This window comes from Solanum pennellii, chromosome 1, assembly GCF_001406875.1.
Source record: "Solanum pennellii chromosome 1, SPENNV200".
Lineage (NCBI taxonomy): Eukaryota > Viridiplantae > Streptophyta > Magnoliopsida > Solanales > Solanaceae > Solanum > Solanum pennellii.
The window spans coordinates 101487087-101504764 of NC_028637.1; the positions used below are offsets into that span (position 1 = coordinate 101487087).

Below are 17678 nucleotides of genomic sequence, written 5' to 3' on the forward strand. Positions count from 1 at the left end.
AAAAATGAAGGTCAAATGATCAATTGGGTTTTCACAGTTCAAAACTATTTCTTTCTTATGTTTCTACGTTTTTTATTTTTTTATTTTCAAGTTTAAATAACTAATTTAAATAGGTTGTTGCATTTATATTGAAATGTTTTTCATCAATGCTTCCATATAAATTAAAGGAAAAATTATGTATAGATAAACATGTATATAACTTCTTGAATCAAATTTTCTTTTACTTACAAAAATAAGGAGCATAAGTTTAGCGATATAAAAAATATTATTAGAAGATAAAAACTCTTACTTAAGATTATAAAAGATATAAAACTTAAACACTAATAATATATTTCATTAAAACTTGAAATCTGATTTAATCGTTAGGATATCACTATAGAAAATATATAAAATATTTTAAGTACTCAACTATTCTAAAAAGTTAGTTAGTAAATCTAACGAATTATTATGACTGCGCGAAGCGCGGCTGAATTCACTAGTTTAATATATGGACAAATAAAAACAAATGAAGAAATCATCACTTTAAAAGGAGTAAATATCTTAAAAAATCACTCATTAAGTATGTGAAATTGTTTCAAAAAGTCACTCAACTTTGTTCTGTGTAATAAAGTCATTTTGATTTTCTTTTATAAAAATCACTCAACTTGAACTATTTTTCTAGAAAATCAGTATAACCAAAAATAAAAGAAATAATTACACAAACCACCCTTGAAGTTTAGTTTTGTAATACTTACTTTAATTGTAGTTTATAATATTATGTTTAACTCTCTTATTTTATTTTCTTTAACAAATATTTTTTAACCTAATTACTATTAACATAAAAATTTATGATTTAATTAAATTTTCATTTATCATAATGTATTTAATTTTTTATGATTGATATATTTTATTTTTTCCATTAATACATACCTTGGTGATTATTAGTGTATGATTACAATTTAAAGACGTGCATACATAATGATTAAATGGATATATTTGTTGCTGATTTTGGCTTCATTAAGTTGACTTGTACGTTCTTTTCATAATCTACACATTCCGTTTAAGTATTTCTTTTACTTTTTTCCCCTTAAGAAACTGCATATATATTGACCAATTTAATAAATGTGTGATAAATGGAAATTTAATCAAATCATAAATTTTTATGTTAATAATAATTATTAGGTTAAGAAAATATTTATTAAAGAAAATAAAATAAGAGAGTTAAACATAATATTATAAACTATAATGAAAATAAGTATTACAAAATTAACTTGAAGGGGTGGATTGTGTAATTATTTCTTTTGTTTTTTTTAGTTATAATGATTTCATAGAAGAATAGTTCAAATTGAGTGATTTTATAAAAGAAAATCCAAGTTGAGTGACTTTATTGATACAAAACAATTACGCCCCCAAAAATGAGAAAGTAAAAGCAAGCCGAACAAAGAAATATAATGCACATAAAATAAAAATAAAAATCATCATTTTATTGAGTTTGAATAAGTTTTGTCCATTGAGATGACGCAGTTGATTTGGAGGATCGTCATTCACATGATAATTTGGATCAATCCCCCTTCAATGCATTCTGAACTAAGTATTTCATATAGAGCTTATCTAGTACGACTTATATCTTATGTATATATAGTTTACATACTCTACATAGTGACGTATTTACCCTGCACAAAAAAATGTGTTGGAAAAGAACAACCTAAATATATAATTCATAGAACTTATTTTCTCTACATTTCAATTTCTGAATTAAAAAGAAAAAAGAAACAAACAAACAAAAGAATTCAAATTTCATCAGATAAAAGAAGACAAAGCTACATCGTCAGAGGACATACAAACCATAAGATATATTGCAATTATATCACAATTCAAATTGATATGGCCACAAAAAAGAAGTAAAAACACATGATTTTCATTGAGGAAGCCCAAGAAAATGTACGAGCTATTGCTGGCCAAATATGTATCCATATAATTGATGGCTCTTTTTAACCGATAGGAAAATGGTTGAACCTATCAATCGCTTTTTAAAATTGACATAAAATATTATTTAAATATTTTCATTGGATTTTGTTCATGTTTACACTTTTATTAACATAGCATAGTGTGTGATACATACTAGCTGTGTGTGTGATAGCCTTATTTCACTATTTTTTTTAAATGTTGAGTTATTTTTTTTTTCTTCTTCTCCATTTTTTAGCTATCATTTTCAATACTAAAACTTTTTCTATGAGAAAATAGATTTAATGATGCCTCAAATACAAAAGTAAATTTCTAACCACAAGATTTACAAGAAGTTAAAATTAAAGCGCAACGAATTAAATACACTTCTTTTTTATGTATTTGAATTCCCTGTATACGAGAAATGCACAAAAAATATTCCTCCATTATTTATTATAAATGATTTTTAGAAATAATAAAGAAAAAATGTGCTTTTTAATTAAAATTTTCAAAGTAATTGAACTTTTTTGAAAATATTTCTTGAAAATGACTATATGGGTGGGAAAGAGGTTAAGATTGGGCTGGATGGTGGAGGAGGGGGGTGAAGAGGACGAGAAGTGAATTATTTCAATTTTGACGCACATACGATCGGTCACATGATGAGAAAGTGTTTCACACTCATGTCACGTCATCACCTGTACTGCCACATCAATAATTACGTCAGATTTTTTTTAAAAAAATCCATGTCACCCAATTTCTTTTTCCTTATACACCATCAAATCCACCATTAAATTACTACCATTGTTGCTATTATCATCAAATTTATTTCTCCACCACCATATATTTCACCACCCATAATCAAATTCACCGCCGGAATCTTCTCACAATCATTGCCATCATAAAAAAATCGATAACAAACATCATAAATTTAACTAATTAACCATTAAAATCATATCACTATCATTGAAATTCATCTCAATCATAATCATAAATTCACCATCCACATCAAACACGAGTTTCATTGTCATCATTGAAATTAAAAGTCATACCACCACTAATCTTTCACCTATCACCAAACCCACCACAAAAAATTATAACAATATACAAATTTCAATTAAAGCTCAAAGAGGAGAATTGTGGAAAGTTGCAATAGTTTAATTGTAAAGATTTTAGTCGGACAATTAAGAAATTAGTGTTTGATTTACTATTACTGATTTTAAAATAAATCCGGAGAGAATTTTTATAAGAGAGAAGAAGGATCTATGCACATAGATTAAAAAAACAAAATTTTGTGCATAAACCCAAAAACTTTTTACACAAAAAAAGCAGATCTGATTTTTTTAAAATTTCAAATGCTCACAATCAACAAAATGACACAAAAATAAATTGAATAATCCGTTCTTGACTTGACGAATTTGATATGGAAATAGTGTTTGTGATAAGAAAAAAACGAAGGAAGAAGAAAGGTCAGGTAATGTGAAGGAGAAGGGTGAAGGTGGGAAAAAATTTGTCATTTTTTTACTCAAACGCGTATTTTTTATTTTTTATTTAACTTTATTTCCATGTCAGCTTCGAGGGTGGTATTAAATTCACTTTTGAATAGTATAAGTGAGTAATAAATTGTCTCAATAGTTTAAGCATGTAAGTGATTTTTCGGTACAACTTCATAAGTGAATCTATGCCTTTTCCCTCAAATTAAATGTCAATGATGATACAAAAATATTCAAGAAAGAGGTAACTTCACTGCACGATAACATGTATCGTCAGCATTTCCTACNTGATTTTTCGATACAACTTCATAAGTGAATCTATGCCTTTTCCCTCAAATTAAATGTCAATGATGATACAAAAATATTCAAGAAAGAGGTAACTTCACTGCACGATAACATGTATCGTCAGCATTTCCTACCCCAGCTAGCTACAGAGATACCAACAAATGTAGATCAAATACTTATTTGAGGGGCCGGGAACCAACAATTGATGATTTTAAATTTAAATTTCAATAGAGTCCACTAACAAGGCGATAATGTGAGGTTTTAGTACTTTTTCAGGATGAGTGTATCCATCTTGGTTGTGCTTGTAAGTGACATCAATAATGCGAGCAAGATTGAGAATACGAGTCAGAATCTTTGCAGAGACAGGAGTTGGTCGAAGAATTCCTTCATTTACATCCTTCCATGCTGTCTCAGCCATTTCTTGAAATTTTTCCATTGCTACTTGTGTTGATACGCCATAATCCCTCATATAACACTCAATTCCAGTTGCAATCTGACCTCTACCCTTCTCAACATCATAGGTGGCTATGTCATCAATGACTCGACATAAGGTCACATTGGCTTCAAGGATTTTAGGGTTCGTGGCCAACCATTCAAAATCTTTCTTGGTAGCAGACTTCATGCCCAAGTAGGATGTAGTGGTAAGCAAGTAATAAGTGCTGGTAGCTAATGCATTGCTAAGATATTCAGAAACTGGTGGCATATATCCTTCTATGAACCATTTCGCTTCCACGAAATAGTTTCTCACAATTTCTTTCATCTGTCAATAACAAGCAAAGACATTTGGCTTCATTAAGTTGATTTGTATGTTCTTTTCATAACCTACGCATTCCGTTTAAGTATTTCTTTTACTTTTTTCCCCTTAAGAAACTGCATATATGTTGACCAATTTAATAAATGTGTGATAAATGGAAATTTAATCAAATCATAAATTTTTATGTTAATAATAATTATTAGGTTAAGAAAATATTTATTAAAGAAAATAAAATAAGAGAGTTAAACATAATATTATAAACTATAATGAAAATAAGTATTACAAAACTAACTTGAAGGGGTGGATTGTGTAATTATTTCTTTTTTTTTTTTTAGTTATAATGATTTCGTAGAAGAATAGTTCAAGTTGAGTGATTTTATAAAAGAAAATCAAGTTGAGTGATTTTTTTGACACAAAACAAAGTTGAGTGATTTTAAAAAAAAAATTCAAATACTTGAGTGATTTTTAAAGATATTTACTCCTTTAAAAGAGGTGCAAAGAGTTAGCTGAACCAAAAAGTAATTACGCCCCCAAAAATGAGAAAGTAAAAGCAAGCCTAACAAAGAAATATAATGCACATAAAATAAAAACAAAAATCATCATTTTATTGAGTTTGAATAAGTTTTGTCCATTGAGATGACGCAGTTGATTTGGAGGATCGTCATTCACATGATAACTTGGATCAATCTCCCCTCAATGCATTTTGAAGTAAGTATTTCATATAGAGCTTATCTAGTACGATTTATATCTTATGTATATATAGTTTACATACTCTACATAGTGACGTATTTACCCTGCACAAAAAAAATGTGTTGGAAAAGAACAACCTAAAATATATTATTAATAGAACTTATTTTCTCTACATTTCAATTTCTGAATTAAAAAGAAAAAAGAAACAAAGAAACAAAAGAATTCAAATTTCATCAGATAAAAGAAGACAAAGCTACATCGTCAGAGGACATACAAACCATAAGATATATTGCAATTATATCACAATTCAAATTGATATGGCCACAAAAAAGAAGTAAAAACACATGATTTTCATTGAGGAAGTCCAAGAAAATGTACGAGCTATTGCATGCCAAATATGTATCCATGGCATACCCAACATCTTCCAAAAAAATTGATATGTGATGTGGCTTTTTTTAACTGATAGAAAAATGGTTGAACCTATCAGTCACTTCTTAAAATTGACATAAAATATTATTTAAATATTTTAATTGGATTTTATTCATGTTTGCACTTTTTATTAACATAGCATAATGTGTGATACATACTAGCTGTGTGTGTGAGAGCCTTATTTCACTATTTCTTTTAAATGTTGAGTAATTTTTTTTTCTTCTTCTCCATTTTCTAGCTATCATTTTTCAAACTAAAACTTTTTCTATGAGAAAATAGATTTAATGATGCCTCAAATACAAAAGTAAATTTCTAATCACAAGATTTACAAGAAGTTTAAATTAAAGCGCAACGAAATACACTTCTTTTTTATGTATTTGAATCCCCTGCATATTTGCACAAAAAATATTCTTCCATTATTAATTATAAGTGATTTTTAGAAATAATAAAGAAAAAATGTGCTTTTTAACTAAAATTTTCAAAGTAATTAAACTTTTTTGAAAATATTTCTTGAAAATGAAGATATGGGTGGGAAAGAGGTTAAGATTGGGCTGGATGGTGGAGGAGGAGGGGGGGTGAAGAGGACGAGAAGTGAATTTATTTCAACTTTGACGCACATACGATCAGTCATATGATGAGAAAGTGTTTCACACTCATGTCACGTCATCACCTGTACTGCCACATCAATAATTACGTCAGATTTTTTTTAAAAAAATCCATGTCACCCAATTTCTTCTTCCTTATACACCATCAAATTCACCATTAAATTACTACCATTGTTGCTATTATCATCAAATTCACTTCTCCACTACCATATATTTCACCACCCATAATCAAATTACCGCCGGAATCTTCTCACAATCATTGCCATCATAAAAAATCGATAACAAACATCATAAATTTAACTAATTAACCATTAAAACCATATCACTATCATTGAAATTCATCTCACTCATAATCATAAATTCACCATCCACATCGCAACACGAGTTTCATTGTCATCATTGAAATTAAAAATCATACCACCACTAATCTTTCACCCATCACCAAACCCACCACAAAAAATTATCGCAATATACAAATTTCAATTAAGCTCAAAGAGGAGAATTGTGGAAAGTTGCAATATTTTAATTGTAAAAATTTTAGTCGGACAATTGAAAACTTAGTGTTTGATTTACTATTACTGATTTTGAAATAAATCAAGAGAAAATTTTTATAAGAGAGAAGAAGGATCTATGCACATAGATTAAAAAATGAAATTTTGTGCATAAATCCAAAAACTTTTTACACAAAAAAAAGCAGATCTGATTTTTTTCAAATTTCAAATGCTCACAATCAACAAAATGACATAAAAATAAATTGAATAATCCGTTCTTGACTTGACGAATTTGATATGGAAATAGTGTTTGTGATAAGAAAATAATGGAGGAAGAAGAAAGGTCGGATAATGTGAAGGAGAAGGGTGGAGCTGGGAAAAAATTTATCATTTTTTTTTACTCAAACGCGCATTTTTTATTTTTTATTTAACTTTATTTCCATGTCAGCTTCGAGGGTGGTATTAAATTCACTTTTGAATAGTATAAGTGAGTAATAGATCGTCTCAATAGTTTAAGCGTGTAAATGATTTTTCGATACAACTTCATAAGTGAATCTATGCCTTTTCCCTCAAATTAAATGTCAATGATGATACAAAAATATTCAAGAAAGAGGTAACTTCACTGCACGATAACATGTATCGTCAGCATTTCCTACCCCAGCTAGCTACAGAGATACCAACAAATGTAGATCAAATACTTATTTGAGGGGCCGGGAACCAACAATTGATGATTTTAAATTTAAATTTCAATAGAGTCCACTAACAAGGCGATAATGTGAGGTTTTAGTACTTTTTCAGGATGAGTGTATCCATCTTGGTTGTGCTTGTAAGTGACATCAATAATGCGAGCAAGATTGAGAATACGAGTCAGAATCTTTGCAGAGACAGGAGTTGGTCGAAGAATTCCTTCATTTACATCCTTCCATGCTGTCTCAGCCATTTCTTGAAATTTTTCCATTGCTACTTGTGTTGATACGCCATAATCCCTCATATAACACTCAATTCCAGTTGCAATCTGACCTCTACCCTTCTCAACATCATAGGTGGCTATGTCATCAATGACTCGACATAAGGTCACATTGGCTTCAAGGATTTTAGGGTTCGTGGCCAACCATTCAAAATCTTTCTTGGTAGCAGACTTCATGCCCAAGTAGGATGTAGTGGTAAGCAAGTAATAAGTGCTGGTAGCTAATGCATTGCTAAGATATTCAGAAACTGGTGGCATATATCCTTCTATGAACCATTTCGCTTCCACGAAATAGTTTCTCACAATTTCTTTCATCTGTCAATAACAAGCAAAGACATTAAACCATCAGTACATATTCAAAAAATAAAATCATACGAGGAGAAGAAGCTACTTAATAGGTTGAAAAACTGATTAATTTTGAGTTAACTAGTATAAGTCACGATTCATACTCTTTCTTTTGCGTATTGAACAACATCAGATCTGCCATCATTTGACAGCTCTGTTTCATAGTCGTTGTAGAGATCTAAAAGTGCTTTGTAACTAATTTTCATGTACTCCGGAAGCCGATCAATTTGGCTGATACCCCACCTAATAAATTAAAAAGGAAATGAATTTGATAAGTTTATCAATTCAGCATAACATACATCATAGGAAGAAAGGAGAAATGTCTGGCGTATCATGATATGACCTCTAGACTTGTCTCCAATAACAAATTGTAGTCATAACTTCAAAATTGTACAAAAATATGTTGTTTTTATGTGGTTTTTTTCCTACTTTATGCAATCATCTAATTAAAAATCTTAAATTGTTCCACAAGTAGTTCGTACCTCTGTATGGCATCAGTGTAGACCTCAAGTTCTTTTACTATGCCATAAGCATCGAATGTGTCATCTACTATCGAAATCATGGCTATAGTCTAGCAAGCATGACACGAGCCTGAGAGTATTGAGGTTCAGCATACACTCCCATCGTCCAAAAGTAGCACTCCACTGCTCTATCCCTAGCATATGGAAGCGTTGTCACAAAATCCAAATCTTTCCACCACCTATAAAGTAAGTTTTAACATATCAGATTCTGAGAGACTACATATCAACAAATAATAGTAATTTATTTCATCTAAATTAATAGCGTACCTTGATACTTCACTTAGTTCTTGTTTGTGCAACATCTGAAGTAAGTTGAAGTCCAGTTTTGCAAATCGAAGTAACACGTCATTCTTAAATTCCTCCTCTTCGTAGATAGAGATGAAGTATCGTGTCTCGACTCTTGGAATGCTCTTATGGAGAGATTGCTCAAGGGCATGAGTCACTTGTTTACTCAGAGGTGACTTCAAATGTGGAGCTGCAGACTCAAGATGAGCAGTGGAGAAAGCAAGTGCCTCTTCTAAAATATCTTCTCCATGAGTCCTTACGTGTGAAGCTTCGTATAAGTTCAAAAGACCCTTGATGTCTTCGCAAAGTGATTCCTTGAACTTACCATTCGCATCTTGGAATCTGCTGAAAATTTCTGGTTCAAATCGAAGACAAAAAATTAGTCCTAGTAGGAGAACAGAATAAAAAAATAAGATTATTTAGAGCTTTGCTAGATATATTACTTGGAGAGATATAGTAGCCATGTTGTCTTAGAATTCGAAATTGAAGGGATAGAGTGCATAAATTATTGTATTCGTGAGCCTCAAAGTTAGGATCCATGTTAAAAATGTGGTTCAACATGTCGTCTATTTGTTTTTCAAAGTGATAGGAAATTCCAAGGCGTTCAACAATATCAATGAGATTCAACTTTTCAGCCAATGTTTTTCCTGACATTAATATACTCCTTGTTTGTTCCTTCAAAGTTTCAATCTCTTGAGCATACTTTTCTGCAATCTGCAAATGTATTTAAAAAGAAAAAATGGATTCATCTCCTTAACAAGAATAAGAAAGACATGTAGAAAATAGATAGATAGATACCTTATTGTCAATGGAAAATGAATGGAAACGATCACCCCAAAGACTTGGAGAGAAGTCAGCAACAGGGCGAACAATCTGCTCCTCTTCTTGGCACTTACTCATCAATGCAGCAGCTGGGGCCATTTCTAATAAATTTAAGCTTACTGAAAAACAGAGAATTTCCTTCTCTTTAGTTTGTTAAGTTTCTTTTTAATAGAGAATCGAACAAATGATGATGGAATTATAAGAGAAGGAAATGAGTATTTATAATGAATGAATTGTGAGAGCCATCTTTCACAATTGACTATATACTGCTACGTACATATATAAAAAAGCTCATCCCATCGGTAACTCCTTAAATTTGACATCAATTTTCACTTAGACACCTCAAGTAGACTTTGTTCATTTTAAACACCTCAAGTAGGGATTTACTATGTCATTTTGACACCTTTTTGCCAATCAGCTAAAATTACAAAGTGTGTAATACACTTGCGGATGACATGTCATGATGAATAATTAAAAGCTGACATGTGATATTTGAATGTCAAAATAATAATTTTAAAATAAATTATTAAAAAACAACTAATTTTTCAGCAAAAATAAATAAATAAAATTACTTATTTTCTATCATCCTAACCCTTACGTTTCTTTTGCCTCCCCAACTCTACAACCATTTTCTTGATTCTTCTTTCAATATTTTTTTAAAAAAAAATCATTAGATTTTAGGTGTTTTTTTAATTGATTTTGAAAGTTATATATGACATTTTTCTAACTTTTTTTTTTTAAAAAAAATGTGTGTCTTGTCTTAAAAAATCTTTTCAAAATTAGTGTGATGATTTTTAAAAATTTTGTTCTTATAAACGTTTTTAAAATTAGTGATAATTTTTTTATTTTATTTTTTCATATTTTGTAAAAAGTTTTATCATGAATTTTCATGAGGTCATGAGGAAAGTTTAAATTAGTGGTAGGGCTAGAAAGTGAAGAAAAAGAAGGAAAATAAATCTAAAAACAAAAATTCTCACGCGCTCAAAATGGGTGCAACACACACAACATGTCAAGTCAGCAAAAAGTGTCAAAATGACACAGCGAAATTCAACATGAGGTGTCTAAAATGAATAAAGTCTAATTAAGGTGTTTAAGTGAAAATTTATGTCAATTTTAAAAGGCTACCGATAGATTCAACCTATATAAAAAAAATAAAATTTGATCTATAATTTTTTTGAGGACAAGTGTAATAATTGGTCACCTTTTACAATTTGTGGCTATATAACTGGGTCTGTAGATATTTTAATAGACCTTAATAAAATGAAAACGTGTTTTTTTCTTTTTTTAAATTTTATGGATTATACCTGTAATACACTTGCAGCATACAACTTCTATTTATCACCACATGTGTATGTGTATCTAAGTTCTTGTGAACAACATGCCTTATCTTCAACAGTAAACGTCCTAAATTAATATTCGATTAATTAATAATCTCTTTTAGATAATATTTTTATTTCTATTTTAATTTGGGTCAACAAAAAACATGACAACTAAATAAAATACAAATTTTTATCCCATTATTATTTTCTTACTTCCATCACTATTTATTTTTATCTATCACACAAACGAACCCTAAATCTACAACTGAACAGGGAACAACTCCACGTTTTCCAAACACCTCCTTGACTATTTATTTTACCCACCATCTTTACTCGACTATATATTACAAATTACTAGGGGTGAAAGCCTAGTGTAGATTACTATGTATTTAACGGATCCACTATCCGAAGGTACAATTTATTTTGTGTAAATGTAAAAACTATTTAGATACAATTGTGAATAAAATTAATGAAAAAGTTATGTTCAATATTATCACTTAAAAAAAGAAAAACCTCAAATCACAAATTATAATATACTCAACGACTTTGTATTTTTAAATTAAAATGAGTAATAATAATATCGCTTATACTTGCTAATATCTTATATTATGCTTTATATAGCGAATTAAACAACTTTATAAATATATAAAACAAACTTGATTTATAGTTTGGATGAAAAAAGTTGTAATTTCATTAAGAGAAGATGAAGCATGCAGTTCAAAAAATTGTAGTAGTATAATCTCAATAATTGCTAATTCTAAACTAGCACACACCACTTAAGTGTTTTTTTTTTATATATATATATATAACCAAAATTTAATCTTTATATACAATATAATTTTCTGATCAACATGGATCGCCCCTGATATCTTTCTTGTTCTAAGATGTAAAAGGAGGTTAGGCTTTACTTCCCTTTCATTTGGATGTTTAAATTATATATTTTTTTAATAAGATATAAATGGAGATGTTTTATCGAAATGAAAAGATTGTCCTTTTTCACTAATCTCCTTTTTACCAAAAATACCATTTTCACTTTGTAAAAGCACACTATACTCACTCGCCTCCTCTCTCAGCTCACTTCAATGAAAATTAACAAGGTAATTAATTATATTGTTTTTGTACTATTTATTGTGTAATTATTAATTAATTATATAGTTTTACGTGACATTTTTTTTATATATATATCTATATACATTTTATGTCGAGATAAATAAGTGTTCAAACACCTATAAAGCTTTATATGAGTTCAACTCAATATTTAATAAAAAATATAATACGTAAATGTGCTTTTTAATTTGACCTAATTTTAAAATGCAATTAAGAATCATCGTAGGGAGATAATTTAACCTGATAATTCTTTCATTCACATTGTCCCACGCTTTTTCAATCATTTTTTGAATTCTTTTTATTACTCTTCTGTTGATGTACTTTATTCTTTTATATGCACTCTACTCATGTTGTAATTTGGCCTCTACTCTAATTTTTTTAACCTAAACCAACAACAATAATGTGGAATGATACTATTTTTTGACTCACATAATAGCATGGTGCTAGAAGAGTCACTTGAAAGAGTATACTGAAGACTGAAGAGTATTAAAAGTATAATTCTAAAGCATTTCGAAGACTCAAATATAATTGATCAAGAAGGTGATAAGAACCTTCCTCAACAACATAGAGTTTGGGTAGCCTCTATATATGACTATGAAAATAGCCAAATTTCTTTTTTCAAGTTCTTGTAAAATATATACTTATTTAGGAATTAGGATTATTGCGACCATCACTTGTGGGTGCCTTACTTGACTAAATATTTGATTGAACATTAATTTTTGGTCAGTGGATATACATGCCACTCAATTTTAAATAAATTAGTGATCCCTTACGATTAAAAAAATTGTATTTTTGTGTGTAATGTCAATTTTGGTTCAAAATGTCTAATATAATAAGTATTAATTCCAAAAGTATTAGAATTTTATTTCTAATATCACTCTTAGCACTGAAAGATTAAAATTCTAACCAAGAATTTGGACTTTAAAAGTACCTATGAATTTTACTTGCCGTTTGAATTTTATGTACATGCTTAGAATAATTAGGTCCTCATGTAGTCAACTTTAGGAAAACTACAATGTTACGTTCTAGCAAGATCTAATTCGACTCCTCTAGATTTTATTTTACTTTTTTAAAAAAAATTAAATACTCATCCGATTCAATTTATTTGGAACTATGTTCTAACTATTAGTCCGTTTCAAAAACAATGTTACATTTAAATATTTAAAATCAATTAATTTTAAATTTCTCATCATCAGTAAGAAGTTTTAATAATCAAATGAAGGAAAGCATGTTTGGAGAAAGTTATGCGTAGAATATTGCATATCATCTCTTCCATTGAATTAGTTACATCTGGATTTGCATAAAATCAACATTTAGTAAAATACGATGGCATAGATGATTCAACTTTGAACAGGAAAAATAAGCGTGCAAATAATATATGTTTCTTCTATCATTCAGATAAGCCATCAATATTGAACTTTGGAAATATAGATAATTCAATAAGTTACTTTATTGGAACGGCTATTTGTATAGCATTGACGGCGCATTCAGAATTTTTATTAAAGTGATTTGGAAAAAAATATAGTATCTAAAATTCGAATTTAAAATTCAAGTTGAAACTTTTAAAGGGAAAATTACACGGTTAAACAAACTTATACTATTTAATAACTCATCATAGCTATGATTTGCTATAATTGCCACTCACAACTAACATTAACGATTAATTACGTAAGGTGACTTCGAGTTGTATAATTAGCCACGTTTTTATCATTCGTTACATTTGTATAATTTGGAACTAACAATTTTTATTTTGAATTGTATTTTTATACGACGATTTGTATTTGTGTATGACGATGACTTCCTTTGGCTTTCAGTTTTGTCACTATATACCTTCAATCTTTTTGTGTATAACATTTTTAAAGTTTATATAAACGTGTAATTTTCGATTTTTGCATAATATATTTATATAATGTAATTTGTATAACATATTCAGTATAACTATTTAAAGTTCATATGTTTATGTTTGTATCAATTCGTTATTTCTACTTTTATCATCTTTGTATAATTTCAGAGTTTATATTACTGAATTATACAAAATACACGAATTATACAAATATATCCACGGATTATATAAACGAGATGTGAATTATACAAATTATTGCCCTCTCTCGCTCATCTCTCTCCCACTCTCTGCCCTCTCTTGCTCGCCTCTCTCTCCTCCATATCCCAATCTCACTCGTGTCTCTCCTCCCTCTCCCAATCTCGTTTGCCACATATACAAATACATATGTATAATATAAAATTAATTATCTAACCGATATATATATAGAATTCGCCTCTCTCCCACTCTCTGCCGTCTCTCGCTCACCTCTCTCCTCCGTGTCACAATCTTTCTATCCCCTATAACATGTACCTACGAATCGTAATCAGTAAGCTATAGATATGAAGCGTAATTAAGCTATTTTTGAGTGACTATATGTCAAAGTTCTTCAATTTTAAATTCCTCATCTACTAAGCCAACCTCTATTTTTTTTTAATTTTTTAAACCCCTCTCGATTACCTCTAGGTCTGCCGTTACTATGTCCATTCAATCTCCTTGGGAAGAAGAACTTATAATAATGCACTCATGCTATAATTACATAGTAAGCTTATGTAATACTATATTTTTTTCAAGTTGAAATAGGAAACAATAGCATTGGATCAAGACAGACGCCATTGAAGGAAAAAAAAACCTTAAAAAATAAACAAAAGGAACACTTTCTTGGTCCCTTCGAGGCAATATATCCCATTAATATAAAATTATAAAACGAAAAAAATTACAGACGGCCGCCCAAGGAAAGAAGGCGGACGTCACTAACGGCCATAATGTATTTTTCCGAAAATGGAACTATATATAACGAATAAAAAACATGAAGATTATCGAGTATAATTAATTTTTGTAAAATAAACGCCACTTACAGTATCATATAATATAAATTTAAGTTTGGTTGAACTGAAGTTATATAGCCTTCTGGTTCACTACGTTAAAAATGATTATCCACTAATACTTGTTTAATTTAGAATATTTAATTATTACTTATAATTATCTTATATGGGTATAGGAAGATGTACTAGATATAATAAAAATTTATCATTAATTTTGATAAAGACTAGAAAGAGTATATACTATTTGTAATATTACTGTGGAACGATCAGTTAAATATATAGTCAAAGTAAGGCAACGGGATGGACTTGCATGCATCACAAAGAATTTCAAAAGAGAATGCATTCTCACCGCTATAAATACTCAATATTCCTTCTCTTTCATTTCCATCAACACTTCAATTCCCTATCAACAACTAACCAAAGAGAGAGAGGAAAAAAGAAAGGCTTTCTGTTTTCTCACAAAGCTAATTACATCCTTTTCTGAAGAAATGGCCCTACCTAACAACCAAGACGAGATTGTTCGCCCTGTTGCAAATTTCTCTCCAAGTCTTTGGGGTGATCGTTTCCATTCATTCTCTCTCGACAATCAGGTAGTTACAATATCCTTCTCGATCGCTTAATTATATTTGGTTAATTACAACTAATCCCAATCAATGAACTTACAGGTTGCTGACAAGTATGCTCAGCAGATTGAAACTTTGAAGGAACAAACGAGGAGTTTGTTGTCTGCTGCATCTTCTGGAACAACACTGGCTGAGAAATTGAATCTGATAGACATTGTTGAGCGACTTGGCTTAGCTTATCATTTTGAGAAACAAATAGAGGACATGTTGGATCAAATTTACAAGTCAGATCCTGACTTTGAGGCTCATGATTTAAACACTTTATCCCTTCAATTTCGAATATTGAGACAACATGGTTACAATATCTCTCAAAGTAGGTCTAATACATATACATGCTGCACCTTTTTTTTGTTTCTTTTTCCGCAAGAAAACTAATTATCTTTTGCTTTTTATTCATCATCCAGAAATTTTCAGCAGATTCCAAGATGCGAATGGTAAATTCAAAGAATCACTTAGCGACGACATCAGGGGAATATTGAACCTATATGAAGCTTCACATGTAAGGACTCATGGAGAAGATATTTTGGAAGAGGCACTTGCATTCTCCACTGCTCATCTTAAGTCTGCAGCTCCACACTTGAAGTCGCCTCTGAGTAAGCAAGTGACTCATGCCCTTGAGCAATCTCTCCATAAGAGCATTCCAAGAGTTGAGACACGATACTTCATCTCCATCTACGAAGAGGAGGAATTTAAGAATGATGTGTTGCTTCGATTTGCCAAATTAGATTACAACTTACTCCAGATGTTGCACAAACAAGAACTCAGTGAAGTATCAAGGTACGCTATTAATTTAGATGAAATAAATTATTATTATTTGTTGATATGTAGTCTCTCATAATCTGATATGTTAAAACTTACTTTATAGGTGGTGGAAAGATTTGGATTTTGTGACAACACTTCCATATGCTAGGGATAGAGCAGTTGAGTGTTACTTTTGGACGATGGGAGTGTATGCTGAACCTCAATATTCTCAGGCTCGTGTCATGCTTGCTAAGACTATAGCAATGATTTCGATAGTAGATGACACATTCGATGCTTATGGAATCGTAAAAGAACTGGAGGTTTACGCCGATGCCATACAGAGGTATGAACTTATTAGAGAGGGTTAATTTCTTAAAAGAGGAATTTACTAAATGTTTCTCTTTTCATTTATTAGGTGGGATATTAGCCAAATGGATCGACTCCCAGAATACATGAAAGTCAGTTTTAAGGCTCTTTTGGATCTGTATGAAGATTATGAAAAGGAGTTGTCAAAGGATGGGAGATGTGATGTTGTCCAGTACGCAAAAGAAAGAGTACGAACTCACTGATTTCTATTTAAAATCACTACCTTATTTTTCTTAGTTATACTTGGATGGATCTATATATATATATTATTGAAATTATTGGATTTTTTGTTAAACAGATGAAGGAGATTGTGAGAAATTATTTTGTAGAAGCAAAGTGGTTTATTGAGGGATATATGCCCCCAGTTTCTGAGTATCTTAGCAATGCATTAGCTACCAGCACTTATTATTTGCTGACTACAACATCCTATTTGGGCATGAAGTGTGCTAACAAGGAAGATTTTGAATGGTTGGCAAAGAACCCTAAAATTCTTGAAGCCAATGTGACATTATGCCGAGTTGTTGATGACATAGCAACCTATGAAGTTGAGAAGGGTAGGGGCCAAATCGCAACAGGAATTGAGTGTTATATGAGGGATTATGGCGTTTCAACACAAGTAGCAATGGAAAAATTTCAAGAAATGGCTGAGACAGCATGGAAGGATGTAAATGAAGGAATTCTTCGACCAACACCTGTCTCTACAGAAATTCTTACTCGTATTCTCAATCTGGCTCGTATTATAGATGTTACTTACAAGCACAATCAAGATGGATACACTCATCCTGAAAAAGTTTTAAAACCTCACATCATTGCTTTACTGGTGGACTCCATTGAGATCTAAATCATTCACTCTTTTTTTTTTTTTGTTCCATCTATATAAGATAGTACTCTATTTAAAACGTCTTTGTACCATTAATTCTTGATATCTTTATAATACTTCTTTTGTACCTAGCTCGATCTTCTCTTTATTTGGTAAAATAAATTGTAATATGTTAAGCAAAGAAACTACTATATTGATCATCTAACAAGAAGGAGAGAATTATAAAAAAC

At 30.3% G+C, this 17678-nt stretch overlaps 3 protein-coding genes across 4 annotated transcripts; 1 reads left to right on the forward strand and 2 right to left on the reverse strand.

Annotated features, from left to right (window-relative positions):
• Positions 1-3718: 3718 nt before the first annotated feature.
• On the reverse strand, positions 3719-4568 carry LOC107030520 (viridiflorene synthase-like). 2 transcript variants are annotated; one of them, XM_027917766.1, is made up of 2 exons: positions 4048-4568; positions 3719-3975 (listed from the first exon to the last, which is right to left on the reverse strand). In XM_027917766.1, the coding sequence occupies exons 1-2, from the start codon at positions 4456-4458 to the stop codon at positions 3916-3918; spliced, it is 471 nt and encodes a 156-aa protein (XP_027773567.1). In that variant the 5' UTR covers positions 4459-4568; the 3' UTR covers positions 3719-3915. The 2 variants fall into 2 exon arrangements, with proteins under 2 accessions (XP_027773567.1, XP_015087280.1); XM_015231794.2 differs by having other exon boundaries at positions 3719-4561.
• A 2641-nt stretch (positions 4569-7209) lies between these two features.
• On the reverse strand, positions 7210-9860 carry LOC107027805 (viridiflorene synthase-like). The gene is given in 7 exon segments (XM_015228874.2): positions 7210-7949; positions 8084-8222; positions 8462-8552; positions 8555-8679; positions 8768-9140; positions 9229-9499; positions 9584-9860. Coding segments are annotated over 7 exon segments (1665 nt in total). The 5' UTR covers positions 9707-9860; the 3' UTR covers positions 7210-7406.
• A 5453-nt stretch (positions 9861-15313) lies between these two features.
• LOC107029550 (viridiflorene synthase) lies at positions 15314-17577 on the forward strand. The gene is made up of 6 exons (XM_015230987.2): positions 15314-15488; positions 15564-15834; positions 15926-16298; positions 16387-16605; positions 16678-16816; positions 16927-17577. Exons 1-6 carry the CDS (start codon positions 15387-15389, stop codon positions 17467-17469), a joined length of 1647 nt encoding a protein of 548 aa, XP_015086473.1. The 5' UTR covers positions 15314-15386; the 3' UTR covers positions 17470-17577.
• Positions 17578-17678: the final 101 nt, after the last annotated feature.